This window comes from Cajanus cajan, chromosome 7 (genome assembly GCF_000230855.2).
Source record: "Cajanus cajan strain Asha chromosome 7, NIPB_CcT2T_4, whole genome shotgun sequence".
Taxonomy (NCBI): Eukaryota; Viridiplantae; Streptophyta; class Magnoliopsida; order Fabales; family Fabaceae; genus Cajanus; species Cajanus cajan.
Window position 1 is genome coordinate 38,125,476 of NC_138523.1, and position 14,710 is coordinate 38,140,185.

The 14,710-nt window shown below is 35.8% G+C and overlaps 3 protein-coding genes across 3 annotated transcripts; 1 reads left to right on the forward strand and 2 right to left on the reverse strand.

The window, feature by feature from the left end:
* The first annotated feature begins 2,147 nt into the window (after window positions 1–2,147).
* On the forward strand, window positions 2,148–6,799 carry LOC109818114 (26S proteasome regulatory subunit 4 homolog A). The gene is made up of 6 exons (XM_020383516.3): window positions 2,148–2,699; window positions 3,088–3,333; window positions 4,441–4,610; window positions 4,742–4,958; window positions 5,532–5,672; window positions 6,537–6,799. Exons 1-6 carry the CDS (start codon window positions 2,226–2,228, stop codon window positions 6,618–6,620), a joined length of 1,332 nt encoding a protein of 443 aa, XP_020239105.1. The 5' UTR covers window positions 2,148–2,225; the 3' UTR covers window positions 6,621–6,799.
* A 1,093-nt stretch (window positions 6,800–7,892) lies between these two features.
* On the reverse strand, window positions 7,893–10,238 carry LOC109818130 (uncharacterized). Its single transcript, XM_020383534.3, has 2 exons — window positions 9,448–10,238; window positions 7,893–8,806 (listed from the first exon to the last, which is right to left on the reverse strand). The coding sequence occupies exons 1-2, from the start codon at window positions 10,048–10,050 to the stop codon at window positions 7,979–7,981; spliced, it is 1,431 nt and encodes a 476-aa protein (XP_020239123.1). The 5' UTR covers window positions 10,051–10,238; the 3' UTR covers window positions 7,893–7,978.
* A 186-nt stretch (window positions 10,239–10,424) lies between these two features.
* On the reverse strand, window positions 10,425–12,825 carry LOC109818133 (uncharacterized). Its single transcript, XM_020383536.3, has 2 exons — window positions 11,991–12,825; window positions 10,425–11,520 (listed from the first exon to the last, which is right to left on the reverse strand). Exons 1-2 carry the CDS (start codon window positions 12,600–12,602, stop codon window positions 10,672–10,674), a joined length of 1,461 nt encoding a protein of 486 aa, XP_020239125.1. The 5' UTR covers window positions 12,603–12,825; the 3' UTR covers window positions 10,425–10,671.
* Between the last annotated feature and the right edge of the window lie 1,885 nt (window positions 12,826–14,710).

Consider the following 14,710-nt stretch of genomic DNA (forward strand, 5'->3'; position numbering starts at 1 on the left):
CTGCAAAATAATCGATTATTCTGTTCTTGAGTGATTTTCAGAATTCATGAAGAACAAAATAATCGATTATCCTTAAAAATAATCGATTATCTGGGTCTGGAAAAATTTATAAATAGTTTTCACACCTTGAAACGAATATATAAAAAAGAGAGAACATAAAAGAGGATTCTACTGATTTTGTGAAGTCTTTGTGACCTTCTTGGAGTGTTTTCTTTGTGAAACCATGAAGAAAAACATTTTGTGAAATGCTTTGAGAGAATCATCATCACTACATTCTTGGAAGAGAAGGATTGAGATTTGTCAAGAATTCATAGTCTGATTTGTTCAGCTTCCAGGTGAATTCGTTTCTTTAATTCTTTGTGTAATGTGTAAAGAAATCTTGAGTAGGTGTCTCAAGTGATAAGGAATTCTTGTAGTGGGTTTCTACAAGAAGTGCTTTCTTGGGTGCAAGAAAGTGTCTATCTTAAGTGTTGAAGTGTGTGCATGTGTGGTATGCTTGTAAAACTTCTTCATTGAGATAGTGGAATAAATCTTGATCAAGTTATGATTGAGGACTGAATGTAGGTCACATGTGGAGTGGCTGAACTAGGATAAAATACTTTGCACTCTTCTCTCATCCTTATCTCTTGTATTGATTAATCTTTAATTGAATTTTACAATGACTGATTCTGAGTAATTTGCTTGCATGGTTAAAACTGATTAAAAGTGAATATTGTCATTGCATACATGTTATTGTGAGAGCTGATTCAATAAAGATTAACCAAGAACTCATATAGAAGTCATTCCCATATACAAATGGTTCAATATAATTCTTTGAAAGGTGTCTTAGAAAATTTTTGAATGAAATAAAGGTCCTTGAACTCTAAATTTTTTTTAAGTGTCATTGAATCCAATTCACTCCCCTCTTAGATTGAGCCATTCTTTTCTAACAGAAAAATCAACCAAAACTTTGTTGTAAATTGCAAATTTGCAATGCACTATGAAAGTGAGCAAACAATCAAGAGATTCATAAAATTAACTATAATCAACTTAATGGTGGAGTTGCAATAATATCAATATGTACAATATCTTAAATTTTATAGTTGTCGTTCTAATGTTTCTTAAGTATTTTTTTTAGCATCAAATTGTATTACCTATAACTTTTTTTAATTAAACTTGATTGAATATATAATTATAAGGGAAAATGGAATATAAGATCTTTACTTAATATCAATTATTTGATCAAGTGTGTGTAGCTTTCTATGTAAATTTTAATCATTGTTGTAATTTTTTTTGGTTGATTGATGATGTTTGGTGTAACAACATATTTTCTTAACTATGTTTATTGTGATAAATGTAATTAAGTAATGTATCTTGTGTTGTTCTGTTGTTGTAGTCTGGTGAGGTGGAAGTTATAGTTGTGATAACTCTAAACATAAGTCATAAAGGATATAACTTAAGCACTTGAGAGTTGGCCTAAAGAAGGTTAAGGTATATAAGGTGGATTCTAATAAACAAATTTCATAAGTTTATGACTCTATAATTTTTAGAGAGAAGTTAGAGAGAGGTACTCTAGGACCAACGGAGTCTAGTTGTCAATCTAATTCCACTGGAGTATTCCTTTTCTTCCCTTGATCACTAGTTAGCGTAGTAGAAATTGAGATTAATATTGAGGAGCTGAGAATCTAAATTGGTGCGGAGCTTTTAGAGTTATTTTGGAGTTGTTTCTTCTTCATCTCCTTCATTTTCTTCAAATACGAGGTAAGGAAAGTTAGACTCTGAGTTCATGTTGGATTATTTGCATTTAATGTTAGCGAATGGTATGATTTTTGTGGTTTGCATGGTGAAATTATGAGTTGTGGGCCAAAGTATGGTGAAAGTATCCCCCATCTTATTGGATTAAATATTGATTTCACTTGTGATAGTGTGATTTTCTTTAGCCTAAAAGATCTAAAAATATCCTTTCTAATTATTTTTATTTTAAATTTTATAAAATAATAATATTAATATGCACAAAAGAATTCAAATTTGGAGATATTAAAATCATAATAAATAATAAAATTAGAATGACTTTAAAGATTTTCACATTTTATAATTTAGAAAACTTAATTTTACGAAATAATAATTTGACGTATTAGTGTGGACTATAGACTATATACACAATACATTGGTAAACACAGCATCACAAAATCATCGTTTCTCTGCGTGCCAACTGCGAAGGCTTACTCGTCTGAATTTGGGAATCCATGGGTCAAGGAACTCCGGGCGGCATGAACCGCCAGGGCGATCGGAAGCCGGATGGCGGCGACAAGAAGGAGAAGAAGTTCGAGCCGGCGGCTCCGCCGGCGCGCGTGGGGCGGAAACAGCGGAAGCAGAAGGGACCGGAGGCGGCGGCGCGTCTGCCGACGGTGACTCCGGTGACGAAGTGCAAGCTGAGGCTGCTGAAGCTGGAGCGAATCAAGGACTACCTCTTGATGGAGGAGGAGTTCGTCGCGAATCAGGAGCGCCTCAAGCCTCAGGAGGAGAAGGCCGAGGAAGATAGATCTAAGGTCGATGATCTTCGAGGCTCTCCGATGAGCGTCGGTAACCTCGAAGAGCTCATCGACGAGAATCACGCCATTGTTTCCTCCTCCGTGGGACCTGAGTACTACGTTGGAATCTTGTCTTTCGTCGATAAGGATCAGTTGGAGCCTGGTTGTGCTATCTTGATGCATAATAAGGTTTTACTCCTTTATCATGGTGGTTTCTGAAGCGAATGTGTGAGATTATTGGAAATACCTAATTGCCTATTTGCCTAGGGTTAGGGTTTGGCGTATTTTGATCGATGATAATTCCTGGTTCGACTGAGTGCGTGAAGCTTACACTAATTTTGTGACAAAGGAATTATAATATGAAGTTTCGTATGTTGGATATCTCGTTGGATTTTAAACCTTTTGTAGGTTTGGTGGTAATTGGTTGAGGGATTTAGATTATGTATCTGAACCTGAAAAGAATGTGGTTGACTAAATTGTTGTATGTTTAATTGAATTAGTCACCTCTTGGCATGGGTCATGTGGTTTTGGTTAGATGCTGGTTATGTAATGATATTTTTATTTTTATTTTTATCAGGTTCTTTCTGTTGTTGGGCTTCTTCAAGATGAAGTTGATCCAATGGTATCTGTCATGAAGGTTGAGAAGGCTCCTCTGGAATCTTATGCTGACATTGGTGGTTTAGATGCCCAGATACAGGAAATTAAAGAAGCAGTTGAGCTACCCCTGACGCATCCTGAGCTATATGAAGACATTGGTATCAAGCCTCCAAAGGGGGTCATATTATATGGAGAACCTGGAACTGGGAAGACCTTGCTTGCGAAGGTTTGCATTTATTTTTGCTTCTTATAGGGCTGTTGGAATTGAGTTTTAGTAACTCCTTTACTGTATCTCATTTTCTCCTATTTACTACCTTTACCTTTAGGTGACAATTGGTTTAAGAAATATTTTAAACTCCTGGGAAAGTGACATGTTAATAAAAGTTTCCCATTTTGGTAGAAAAGAATAAATATATTTCCTAGACTTAAAAGTTTCTCGATAGTGTTAACTTGTGAATAAGTGGGAATAAAACTTTCTTGTGGTAATTGCCTGTAAAGTTACTAAACTTTCTCTTAGTTATTGACCATTAACATGTTATTATTCGAAAAAAGTTGAATAATAATTAATCATATTTTATAATTTTTCCTTGTAATCCCATTTCCAGGAATGTCATTGCCAGGAAAGAGATTTAGTTTTGGAATAAGAGATTCCCAGTACCAAACACCACCTTATGCTGGAGTGCTGAGAATGCCCCATGATAAGTCAATGGTCTATGGAGTTTTGAATGCTTGTCTAATGTATATGGACAAAATGAGATTTGTGTGATTTCCTTGTCTATACTGTGTGGAAATCGTTGTCTGTGTCTGCGTTGTTTATAATGTTACTTTCAGGAATTCTCTTGTTATTTGCCAGCTATTTGTCTGTGGCTTTGATGGATTCCAGTAGGAAAAACAGAATGCAAACCCAGAATTACTGATGGTGATTGTATTATTGGAATTCAGAAAACCAAAGGATTACAATTCAACTACCACTACCTGAGCCAAACACCTCTTTGTCTGCCACTAAAACCCAATACTCTCTACCTGCTTTCTTCACTCTCCTATAAAGATAGCTACCCTAACTAACTTGGCCAGCTCAGCAGATTGTGTATCCCTCACACATGCCCAGCCCTGTTTGATCTTTACTGGATATAACATTTGACTTGTTTAGTTATAAGCATTATCTGAACTGTGTGTCATACTGTATGGTCTCTCTCTCTCTCGCTCCCTCTCTCTCTCTCTCTCTATATATATATATATATGTAATTCTATATATTGTTATTGCTCGTAATGTAATACACAATCACATATGCACCATCAGTTAGGTCTAAGACAATGCCTTTTGTACATTCAGGCTGTGGCAAACTCAACATCAGCAACATTCTTACGTGTCGTTGGTAGTGAATTGATACAAAAATACTTGGGAGATGGCCCAAAACTAGTGAGGGAACTTTTCAGAGTTGCGGATGATCTTTCTCCTTCTATTGTATTCATTGATGAAATTGATGCAGTTGGTACAAAGAGGTAATTTGAACCCCAAATTTAGCAGCCATGAAGGTTGGATGGTTGTGGAAGAGTGATGTCTTGTATCACTCTATGAGCTCTTAGGATTATTTTCCCACATTCATGAGCTTACTTGTAAATGTGTTTTACAGGTATGATGCTCACTCAGGTGGAGAACGTGAAATTCAAAGGACCATGTTAGAGTTGCTGAACCAGTTAGATGGTTTTGATTCAAGAGGAGATGTAAAAGTGATTCTAGCAACCAACAGAATTGAAAGTCTTGATCCAGCTTTGCTACGACCTGGTCGAATTGACAGGAAGATAGAATTTCCTCTTCCTGATATCAAAACAAGGAGACGCATTTTCCAGGTAGGCATGACTATTGTGAAGGCATGTGTTTGGGAAAACTTAGCAGTGTGGTCCATTTTTCTCTTTTTTTTTTTTTTGAGAAGTTATTTTTTTAATTAAAATATGTTTAAAAATTTGTAATAATTGTGTAGTTTTTTAAAAAAGAAAAAATAAATAAAATGCTGTTTTATTGCTTTTCTCTGATCTATAAGAATATAACCTGCTTTGAAACATAAATTATGTGAAACAATTACTTTTTTTTAAAAACTCAGTTGTTACTAAATAAGTTATTGTTTCTTCCAAATAAGCTAATCCAAACACACATGGTAGATTCTGGGAAAAAAATGATATAAAAAAAGGCTATTTACACAGATTTACTTTTTTTTTTTTAAAGCTTAAACAAATGATTAATTATGGGAAATACTTGTTTTTTTTTCTAAAATGTGCTATTAGGAAGCTGCTAAAAGTAACAATTATTTTCCTGAAAAAATTAATCCAATCACACTATGTTGTTTCTGTTGATTCTATGTGATATCTTAATATGCATACTCTGTTCAATCATCCACCTAATTGTTCTCATTCTTTGGAATTAAGATACATACATCGAGGATGACATTAGCTGATGATGTAAACTTGGAAGAATTTGTTATGACTAAAGATGAATTCTCTGGAGCTGATATAAAGGCAATATGTACTGAAGCTGGTTTACTTGCTCTAAGAGAACGCCGAATGAAGGTAAGATATCTCTTCATGGCTCTATTGTTTATATAATATAATAGTACTCCATTGCTGTTTGGAAGATGCTAGTTTTGACAAGCTCATTTAATATGGCCCAAATATATTAATCCAAGTAAAACTATTGCATAGGTGGATTTCTCCAATGTTAAACATTTATAGGTTTGAAAACATGCACTAATAGAGGATGAGTGGCAGGAATAAAGTGGAGGGGGATGCAATGCACGAAATCTTGTGGAGGAAATGAAAATCTTGCGTATGAATGTAGACAGAAAGTAGATATTATAGGTCCAACTATTTTCCGTACAAGTAGTGTTTTAGTGAATGAAATCCATCAGTTTACTGGTAACATTTGAACAGATGAAATACATAAGTGCCAGATAATTAATTTATATCAATTAGATTAGGTTAGCAAATTGTTTCAAATTTTAATTTATAGTTATATTATGGAAGTACTCTTTGTTACCTCTGTAAAGCACCAAACGAGCTTTTTTTTTTTTTTTGGTGAAAGATTATACTTTGCCACTGAGTATTTTCCCAACTGGTAGATTAATCTGAGTGTCAAAAAAAAGATGATGGGTTTGTTTCCAGTAGGTGGTCCATCATTGTTGGGTCATAAGTGTTTTTGTTAGCCCTTGATTTGGCTTGTTCTGACCATGGAATGGGAGAACATCTCATTGGTAAGATGGTATACACTTGGGTCAAATTTGTATGTTATTGAAGTAAATCCAAGTTTATCACCTATCAAAGTTTTCTTTTGTATACATTTGTTCAATATTGTCGTTGGTTTGAATTGTATATCATTTATAGCATTTATCCCTCCAATTATGATATCTTCTCACTATGTTTTTTTGTCTTGTTCAGGTGACTCATGCCGACTTTAAGAAAGCCAAGGATAAAGTGATGTTTAAGAAGAAAGAAGGGGTGCCGGAAGGGCTGTATATGTGAAAATGTATCCTCTATTATTCCCGCTTCTCTTTCCCACCCCTCCCCCTGTCTTATGTTCTTTATGCAAACAAATGTGAATTCATTCATATTACGCGAACAAATGTCACTTGCCTTTTGGGGGCTTTGAATCTCAACTATGACTCATTTTAATTCAATATATATCTTTTCTTTCAGTTTCATTGATTTTGGAAATTGTTCCGTATTCCATTATAGTGGAGCTCATAGCCTTCTGCCTTTTTTATTCATGTTAAAGAGGTATGCATGCTTATAGAGAAAGTACCTACTGCAGTTAAATTATTTAGCACAATTGATGATAAGAATCTGGTGGTTAAACTCTTGGAGGGGGACAATCTGATCATAATTTTCTGAAATTTATAGCTCGAGAGATCAGTTTGATTTGCATTAGTTGTAGAACAAACATGATCGATTAATTTTTTTTTACCAAGTATAGCGTAGAGACCTGATGGCTGCTGTTATGAAAAACTATAGTGCGTGTTTTAACTTATAATCATTGCAATTTAGATAATTAATTACAAAACTCTGTTCTCCAACTCCACCAGGTGTTTTATTGATGATTATAATGTAGTTACGGTAGCAAATTAAATTACCATCACAATAGCTACCACCATTAACGTTTACTCGATCTTCACGTGGCATTACTAGACACCTGCTCAGAATTCAGGTGCTGCTCTAGTTGTTTCTCCTTGAACGAGACCCTGGCTCACTGAAATGATGGTGGGGGTTGTGAGATAGACCCGTCTTGTTTAAAGTATTTGTCCTACTACTTTTGTCAGGAAGCAAAAGAAAATGTTTTTTGTTGCTTATTTTTCTGAAAATGTTCTCAATTTATTGGCTCGAAGTGAATTTATCTCTACATTTTTTAAAATTGCTAAGTAGTACCTTTGTTTGCTTGATTGTTCCTGCTAGAGTATTCAACTTGTTTACAGGATTGTTGTAAATAGTAAATAAAGCCGTGAAGACCAAGTATGAAGTATAATCCTGAGATCAAAGGCCTTTTATTTTCATTTCAATTCCAAATATCTGGAATAGTTTTCCAAAATCTCTTGTTATAAAGGAATACCTTTTTGCTAGACTTTCATTCATTTGAACAATAAGGGTGCTTAATTACAAACAAACTGCCCACCGTAGTTGTTTATATTTTTTTTAACACAAATGATCGATCAAAATATGATTTGTTTAATCTAATGGGCATACCGCATACAGCTTAGCTGGTTTACTATTTTTTAGCTTTCATGTGATGATTATATCCGATCACAATTATTATTTGTCACAATCTTATTTCTCTTACGAAATATACAAGAATTACTGTGTCGTACACTCAAATTGGTAAATCTCACTCAAAGTGGACCAACTATTGCGGGCAAGCGCTTTGAGCTATGCATCAGCTTCTTCTTCCACTTCTTTGCCCAGAAGACTAAGTGAAGCACATGAAACAAACCAACCACTAGAAGTATGACTACCCAAACTATAGACAAAGGAACTCCCATCCTATTAACTTCATCAACAATGTGATCGGGGGTCACCAAGCTCTGTGCCCAAAAGTATGTGAGCCCCATGAATGTGAGCGCCGAGGTCATAGCCACGGTCAAGATCCACATCATGAGCTTATTCTCAAGGCGAAACCCGCTAATGAGCAGCAGCACCACACAAAGAGAGGAAAAGAAAGAAGTAGTGTTGAAGGTCATGAACTTTAGAAACCCACGTGGCCAATCATAAGCTAAAATTGCAGTCCCTGCTTTACAAATGCCATAAGTAGTGCAGTTGAGTCCACCACTTGATGTGTCTTCTTGCCAAACCCCACCTGGTGGACTTATTGCTGACTGAAAAGTCATGGTGGCAATTACAGTCGCCACCACCATCAATGTCCCCCGTTTCTCTTCTATCCAATTACTTTGATATTGCAAGTATTTTAACCATAATGTCTCCCAGATTTTGCTTCTCTTGGATTGTTGTGATAGTGGTTCTGTTTGACTAATGATGCTTGGTGATGATGATCCTTGTGTAGTTCCTGTTTGAACTCCAGCTTCAAGTAACATGTCTTCAATTTTTAGGCTAATAAAATCTCTTGGACAGCGCTCCAATACCTCCATAGCTGTCAAACCTGCATTATTTAAAGCAGTAGCTGCTATTCTCTTTTCGGGTAGCATAAGTAAGTATTTTATGGTCTGCAAAATTACAGAAAAACGAATTACTATTGTTTCCCCCAACACAGTCACACTATTCAAACAGCCGGAAATATGACATTTAGAACATCTTCAATAGTACAATCATGGTGGAGTTGCTTAATTCACTTTTGATGGGCATTACAATGTACAATGCAATTTAAGAATTTTAACAAATTTTATCTTGAACCATGTGATCCATAAGAACTTAAAATGAGTCATACTACTGTTTCACAACTAAGAACTAATAAGAATTGATGTTTATACAAGTAATTATATTTATATAAGAACTGTCACAGCAATTGTACCAATGAAAAAATTGCATAAAAATTAAAAACTAGTTCTCAAGTCTAAGAATCCGTAAGCAATTTCCCTTAGAAATGATCTTATAGTCTCAAATCATGTTTCACTTGAGTTACTTAAATATTAGAAAGCTAGTAAACACTAATGAGACACTTGGGAGAGCTTATCTGAAGTTAAGAAATTAGTTTAAGCTTTCTTTTAACTTATTCTATTAAGCTTCTCAAGCTCATGAATGAACTCTTATATGATAAGAATTTATTGAATGTGTTTTAACTAAACTACTCATTTTTTGATGCATATTAAACTACTCGTCTAAACAATCCTTAGTTACTAAATGGTACCTTAATTTGTTTTAGCCTCACTGCTAAATGCAGAACTGTGTTACCCTCTTTGTCTTTGGCAAGCAGAAACTGTTGGTTGCTTGTTGCTGATTGCACAAGGAATTTCAAGGCCTCCAAATGATTATACCTAACACACAAATGCAAAACAGAACCATCATCAAAGATCTGATGAATGGAGTCAGGTCTGGCTCTGGTCAACTCCTGAATAGCTCCTATTCGTCCCCTCATTGCAGCTAAGTGGAGAGGAATCCTGTCATCTTTGTCCAGAGCAAAGCAAACATTTGGGTTTGTAAGCAAAAGAGCCTTCACAACCTCAGTGTGGCCTTCAGCAGAAGCCAGATGAAGAGGGAAACGACCTTCAGAGTCAGCTTCACTAGCTAAACTGGGTTTACTGTTAAGAAGAACCTCACAGAATTCCAAATGGCCAAGCAAAGATGCTATGTGTAATGGAGTTTCACTGAAGGAAGAGAGTGAAACTCTGTTCAGAATAAAAGGGTTCCTCTGGATCATTGCGTTTAAGGTACTCACACAGCCATTCAGTGATGCTTCGTAGAGTGTTGTTATTGTGTCATCTTCTAGAGTTGGTTTTGCCTTCACCTCCATAGTTGGAACAACTAATGAAATCAATTAATATGGATACTTTGGCTTTTGTTGATCTTCCACAAATGTTTATTATCCAATCAAAGAACTCGGAAAATTTTAAAAAGAGAGTAACAGGAGAACCAAACAAAATTCGGCCGATAAGGAATAGGAAGCAACGTGGTGTTTTACTTAGCATTAATGAGATCGATGGTCAAAAACGGCATGTATGACTTTTTGGGGAGGATATTGCAAAATTATTATCGTTGACTTAAAATGTTCATACCAGAGCAGTTTTTTGCCTTACTGTCAACTGTTCTGTTAATTCTTTGCTATGTATGCAGCAGGATTGGAGCAATATTTTAGCGGTAGTTTCTTAAAAATAAGTTAGTGCCAGTGGTATGTATATATATAACTTTTTTAACACAAGATCTTGTATGCTTCCTATATAAATATTAAAGGGAGTGCACAAAATGAGAATTCTTCTTTGAGATACAGACGGATTGAGAAATCTATCAAACTAAAAATAAATATCTAACGAATCAAATTAGCGTGGAACAATTGACAAGAAAAAGTAATAAAATAGTCTCCTATACAGCATTTGACACTGGTATAAATTTGCTTATGTATTTTTTGGTGCTAAAGTCAATCCGAACCGATGAAGACGGGTAGGCGCTTTGAGCTGGGCAACGACTTCTTTTCCCACTTCTTCACGAAGAAGATGACTAAGTGAAGAACGTGAAACAAAAAAACCACCACAGGTATGATTACCCCAGTTATGGACAAAGGTAAACTCATCCTTCGAACATGATGAACAATGTTATGTGGGGTCACCAAGCGCTGTGCCCAAACGTACGTGTGCCCCATGGACGTGAGTGCTGAGAACAAAGCAATGATCAATATCCACATCATGGGCTTGTTGTCGAGGCGAAGTCCGCTAATAAGCAGCACCACCACACAGAGAGAGCAAAAGAAAGAGATAGTGTTGAAGGTCGTGAATTTTAGAAACACGTGTGGCGAATCATATGCTAAAACTGCAGTGCCTGCTTTGCATGTGCCATAACTGGTGCAGTTTAGTCCACCGGTTGAGGTGTCTTCTTGCCACACCCCACCTGGTGGGCTTACTACTGACTCAAAAGTCATGGTGGCAATTACTGTCGCCACCACCATCAAGCTCCCACGTTTCTCCTCTATCCAGTTACTACGGCATTGCATGTACTTGAACCATAGTGTCTTCCAGATTTTGCTTTCCTTGGATTCGTGTGATGGTGATTCTGCTAGAGTAGCTATGCTTTGTGTTGCTGATGATGACCCTTGTTGTGCAGTACTAGTGTGTGTTTGAAGTACGCCAGCCTCATTTAACATGTCTTCAATTTTAAGGCTTATGAAATCTCTTGGACAGCTCTCCAACATCTCCAAAGCTGTTAAACCTGCCTTGTTTAAAGCATTGACTGCTGTTCTCATTTCGGGTAGCATAAGTAGGTATTTTATGGTCTGCAAAATTATATAGGGAGAAAATTACTATTGTTAGTTTCACCCAACACAACGAGACTATTCAAACAAAAAGAAATATTGGATTTTACTCTCAAGTCATGCTTCACTTAAACAAGTCATGAAGTAGGTAACACTAATGAGACATTAAGAGGAGACCATTTTTTTTAAGGATGTGTATCTTCCACCGTAGAGAAGATTCTATTTGAACAGAGTAAGATTACTATAGGCAGCAAAATTCTTTCTCCAAGTAATTAAATCAGTTGTATATTTATAATTTGAACTTGAAAGTTCTGGTTAAATTAGAACAATTTTACACCGGTTAATCTACACGCTTTGTAGTTTGGAAGATGCCATTTGAAATATGTAATTAGTTTAAGCTTGTTTTAACTTATTTTAATGAACTTCCAAGTCTAATTCATGAATGAAATGTGTTTAATTTATCTAAGCACGCCTAAGATACTATATGGTACCTTAATTTGTTTGAGCTTCACTGCTAAATGCAGAATTGTGTTACCCTCTTTGTCTTTGGCAAGCAGGAACTCTTGGTTCATTGTTGCTGATTGTACAAGGAATTTCAAGGCCTCCAAATGGTTATACCTAACACACAAGTGCAGAACAGAGCCATCATCATTATCAATGATGTGATAAATGGACTCTGGCCTGGCTCTGGACAACTCCTGAATAGCTCTTATGCGTCCTCTCATTGCAGCCAAGTGGAGAGGAAGCATGTCATCTTTGTCCAGAGCAAAGCAAGCATCTGAATTTGTGAGCAAAAGAGCTTTCACAACCTCAGTGTTGCCTTCAGCACAAGCCAGATGAAGAGGGAAACGTCCTTCAGAGTCAGCTTCACTAGCTAAACTTGGTTTTCTTTTAAGAAGAACCTCACAGAATTCCAAATGTCCGAGTAAAGATGCTATGTGTAATGGGGTTTCACTGAAGGGAGAGAGTGAAACTCTATTCAGAATAAGAGGTTTCCTTTGGATCAGTGAATTTAAGGTACTCACACAGCCATTTATTGATGCTTCATAGAGTGTTGTTATTGTGTCATTCTCTTCTGGAGTTGGTGTTGCCTTCACCTTCATTATGAGAACGGCTAACTAAATCAATTTTTTTTATTTCTTGTGAATTCCAAAGAATTTGTTGATAAATACATAAGATAAGACGTGAAACATAGAACCAACCCAACATACAATCAAGAGCACATGACTAGGTAAAAATAGGAAAAAAGTCCCCAAACTCCTCAGTATGAGTCGAGTCAGTCCATGGAAGACTTGAACACACAACATGCACATTAATTCTAGAATATACAACATGGCTAGTCAATGTATTTTACCATAAAATCAATTAATGTTGTTACTTGGATCTTTTGTTGACCTTCGTCACGTGTTTATTATTATTATTATTATTCAATCAAAGAGCTTAGAAGAAAAAAAGAATATCAGGAGTACAAAACAAAATTTGTCTGATAAGGAAAAGGAAGCAATGTCGTGTTTTACTCGGCATTACGGAGATTAATGCTAAAAAACGTCAAGTATGATCTTTGGGGTGGAAGTGTGTGCTAAAAGGAAGCAACGCGTCTTTTACATAAAGAGATCGATGGTCAGAAACGGCATGCATGACGTGTGTGTCGGTTGGGGTGTCTTATATTCACTTATTTATTTTTATAATATATATGAATTTGTCCTTTTCTTTCTTCTAAAAAATATATCTTAGCAGGTTTTATCTTTAATTTATATAAAGAAAAATGAGATTATAATTTTTGTTAGATTACTTCTTAACATACTCCTCCTTATCTTCCCCTCTTACATATTGTGAATAATCAATTTTATCCGGACTCACAAAAGTGATGAAATAGACATCTACTATGAAGGGAAAGAGCTCCCGAAACATGCCGACAAGAAGACAGGACTTTAGAGGGTCCAAAAGCACAAATTAAGTATTTTTTGGGCCCGGAACGGGCCGTTCCAGAATCGGAACGGGCCATTCCAAGGTCCAGAACGGCCGTTCTAAGGTCCAGAACGGGCCGTTCTAAGGCTCCAAAAAGGCCAAAAACCCTAATTTGGAACGGGCTGTTCCAAAATTGGAACGGGTCGTTCCAATATTGGAACGGCCGTTCCTAAAAAGGAACGGGCCGTTCCTGCATCTGGAACGGGGCGTTCCAAGGCTGTTCCGGTCAAAAAAATTGGGTGTTATTCTCAATACTGGAACGGGCCGTTCTGATTTCAGAACGGGCCGTTCCAGTATACGAATTTTTCACACAACGGCCATGTCCAGAACGGCCGTTCCGATTTTGGAACGGGCCGTTCTGGACCCCTTCCCGAAGTCTATAAATAGACGTCTGGGGCACAGTTTTTAGGGGCCCCGAAAAATTTCGTCCAGTACTCTTCAGAGCTCGAAATTTTTTTCTCTCTCTCTTCCCCCTCTCTTTTGTATTTCTTAAGATCTGTGAGACACCTCTGTAGTGTGAAAGGTAGCCAAAAAGCACCTTCTTGATCATCATATTCGAAGATTCAATTCATTTGGTATCGTTCTTTTCTTAACTTTTTTTTTTCTTTTATTTATTTGTTTATTTTATTTATTTGTTTATTTATTTTTTGTTTATTTATTTATTTTTATTTATTGTTTGTACATAATAAATATGATTTGTTGCCTTTAATATTGTTATTTATAAAAATATTTAATATGCGACCAATAATAATGTTAATTGAATAACATTTTTATCTTTAACATTATTAGGTCCTGAGAGTTTAATGACTAGTCATTTGCTAGCTTAAACTCTCCTTTAAGCCTATTTTATTATCAACAAATAAAAATCAATAACATTGATTGAATAGTAATTCTATCTTTCATGTTATTGGGAGGGTTTATTGATTAGCCATGTGCTAACCTAAATCCTCATGATTTTTTTTAATAAAAAAAAATACAAAAGAAACATCTCTCATATTAAAAAAAAAAAGATATATGTATGTATACACACTTTCGAGGAATAAAATAAATGTTTATAAATTTATATAATTTTGCGCAATTAATTAAAGGTACTGTTTTTACGGGCGTTGTAGGGTGCTAATACCTTCCCTACACGTAATCGACTCCCGAACCCAACTTTAATTTTAAAGATTATCCTTTAAAGGGTTTTCCAATGTTTTTCCCTTAAATTAAAATATTGGTGGCGGCTCCATTGAATATAAAA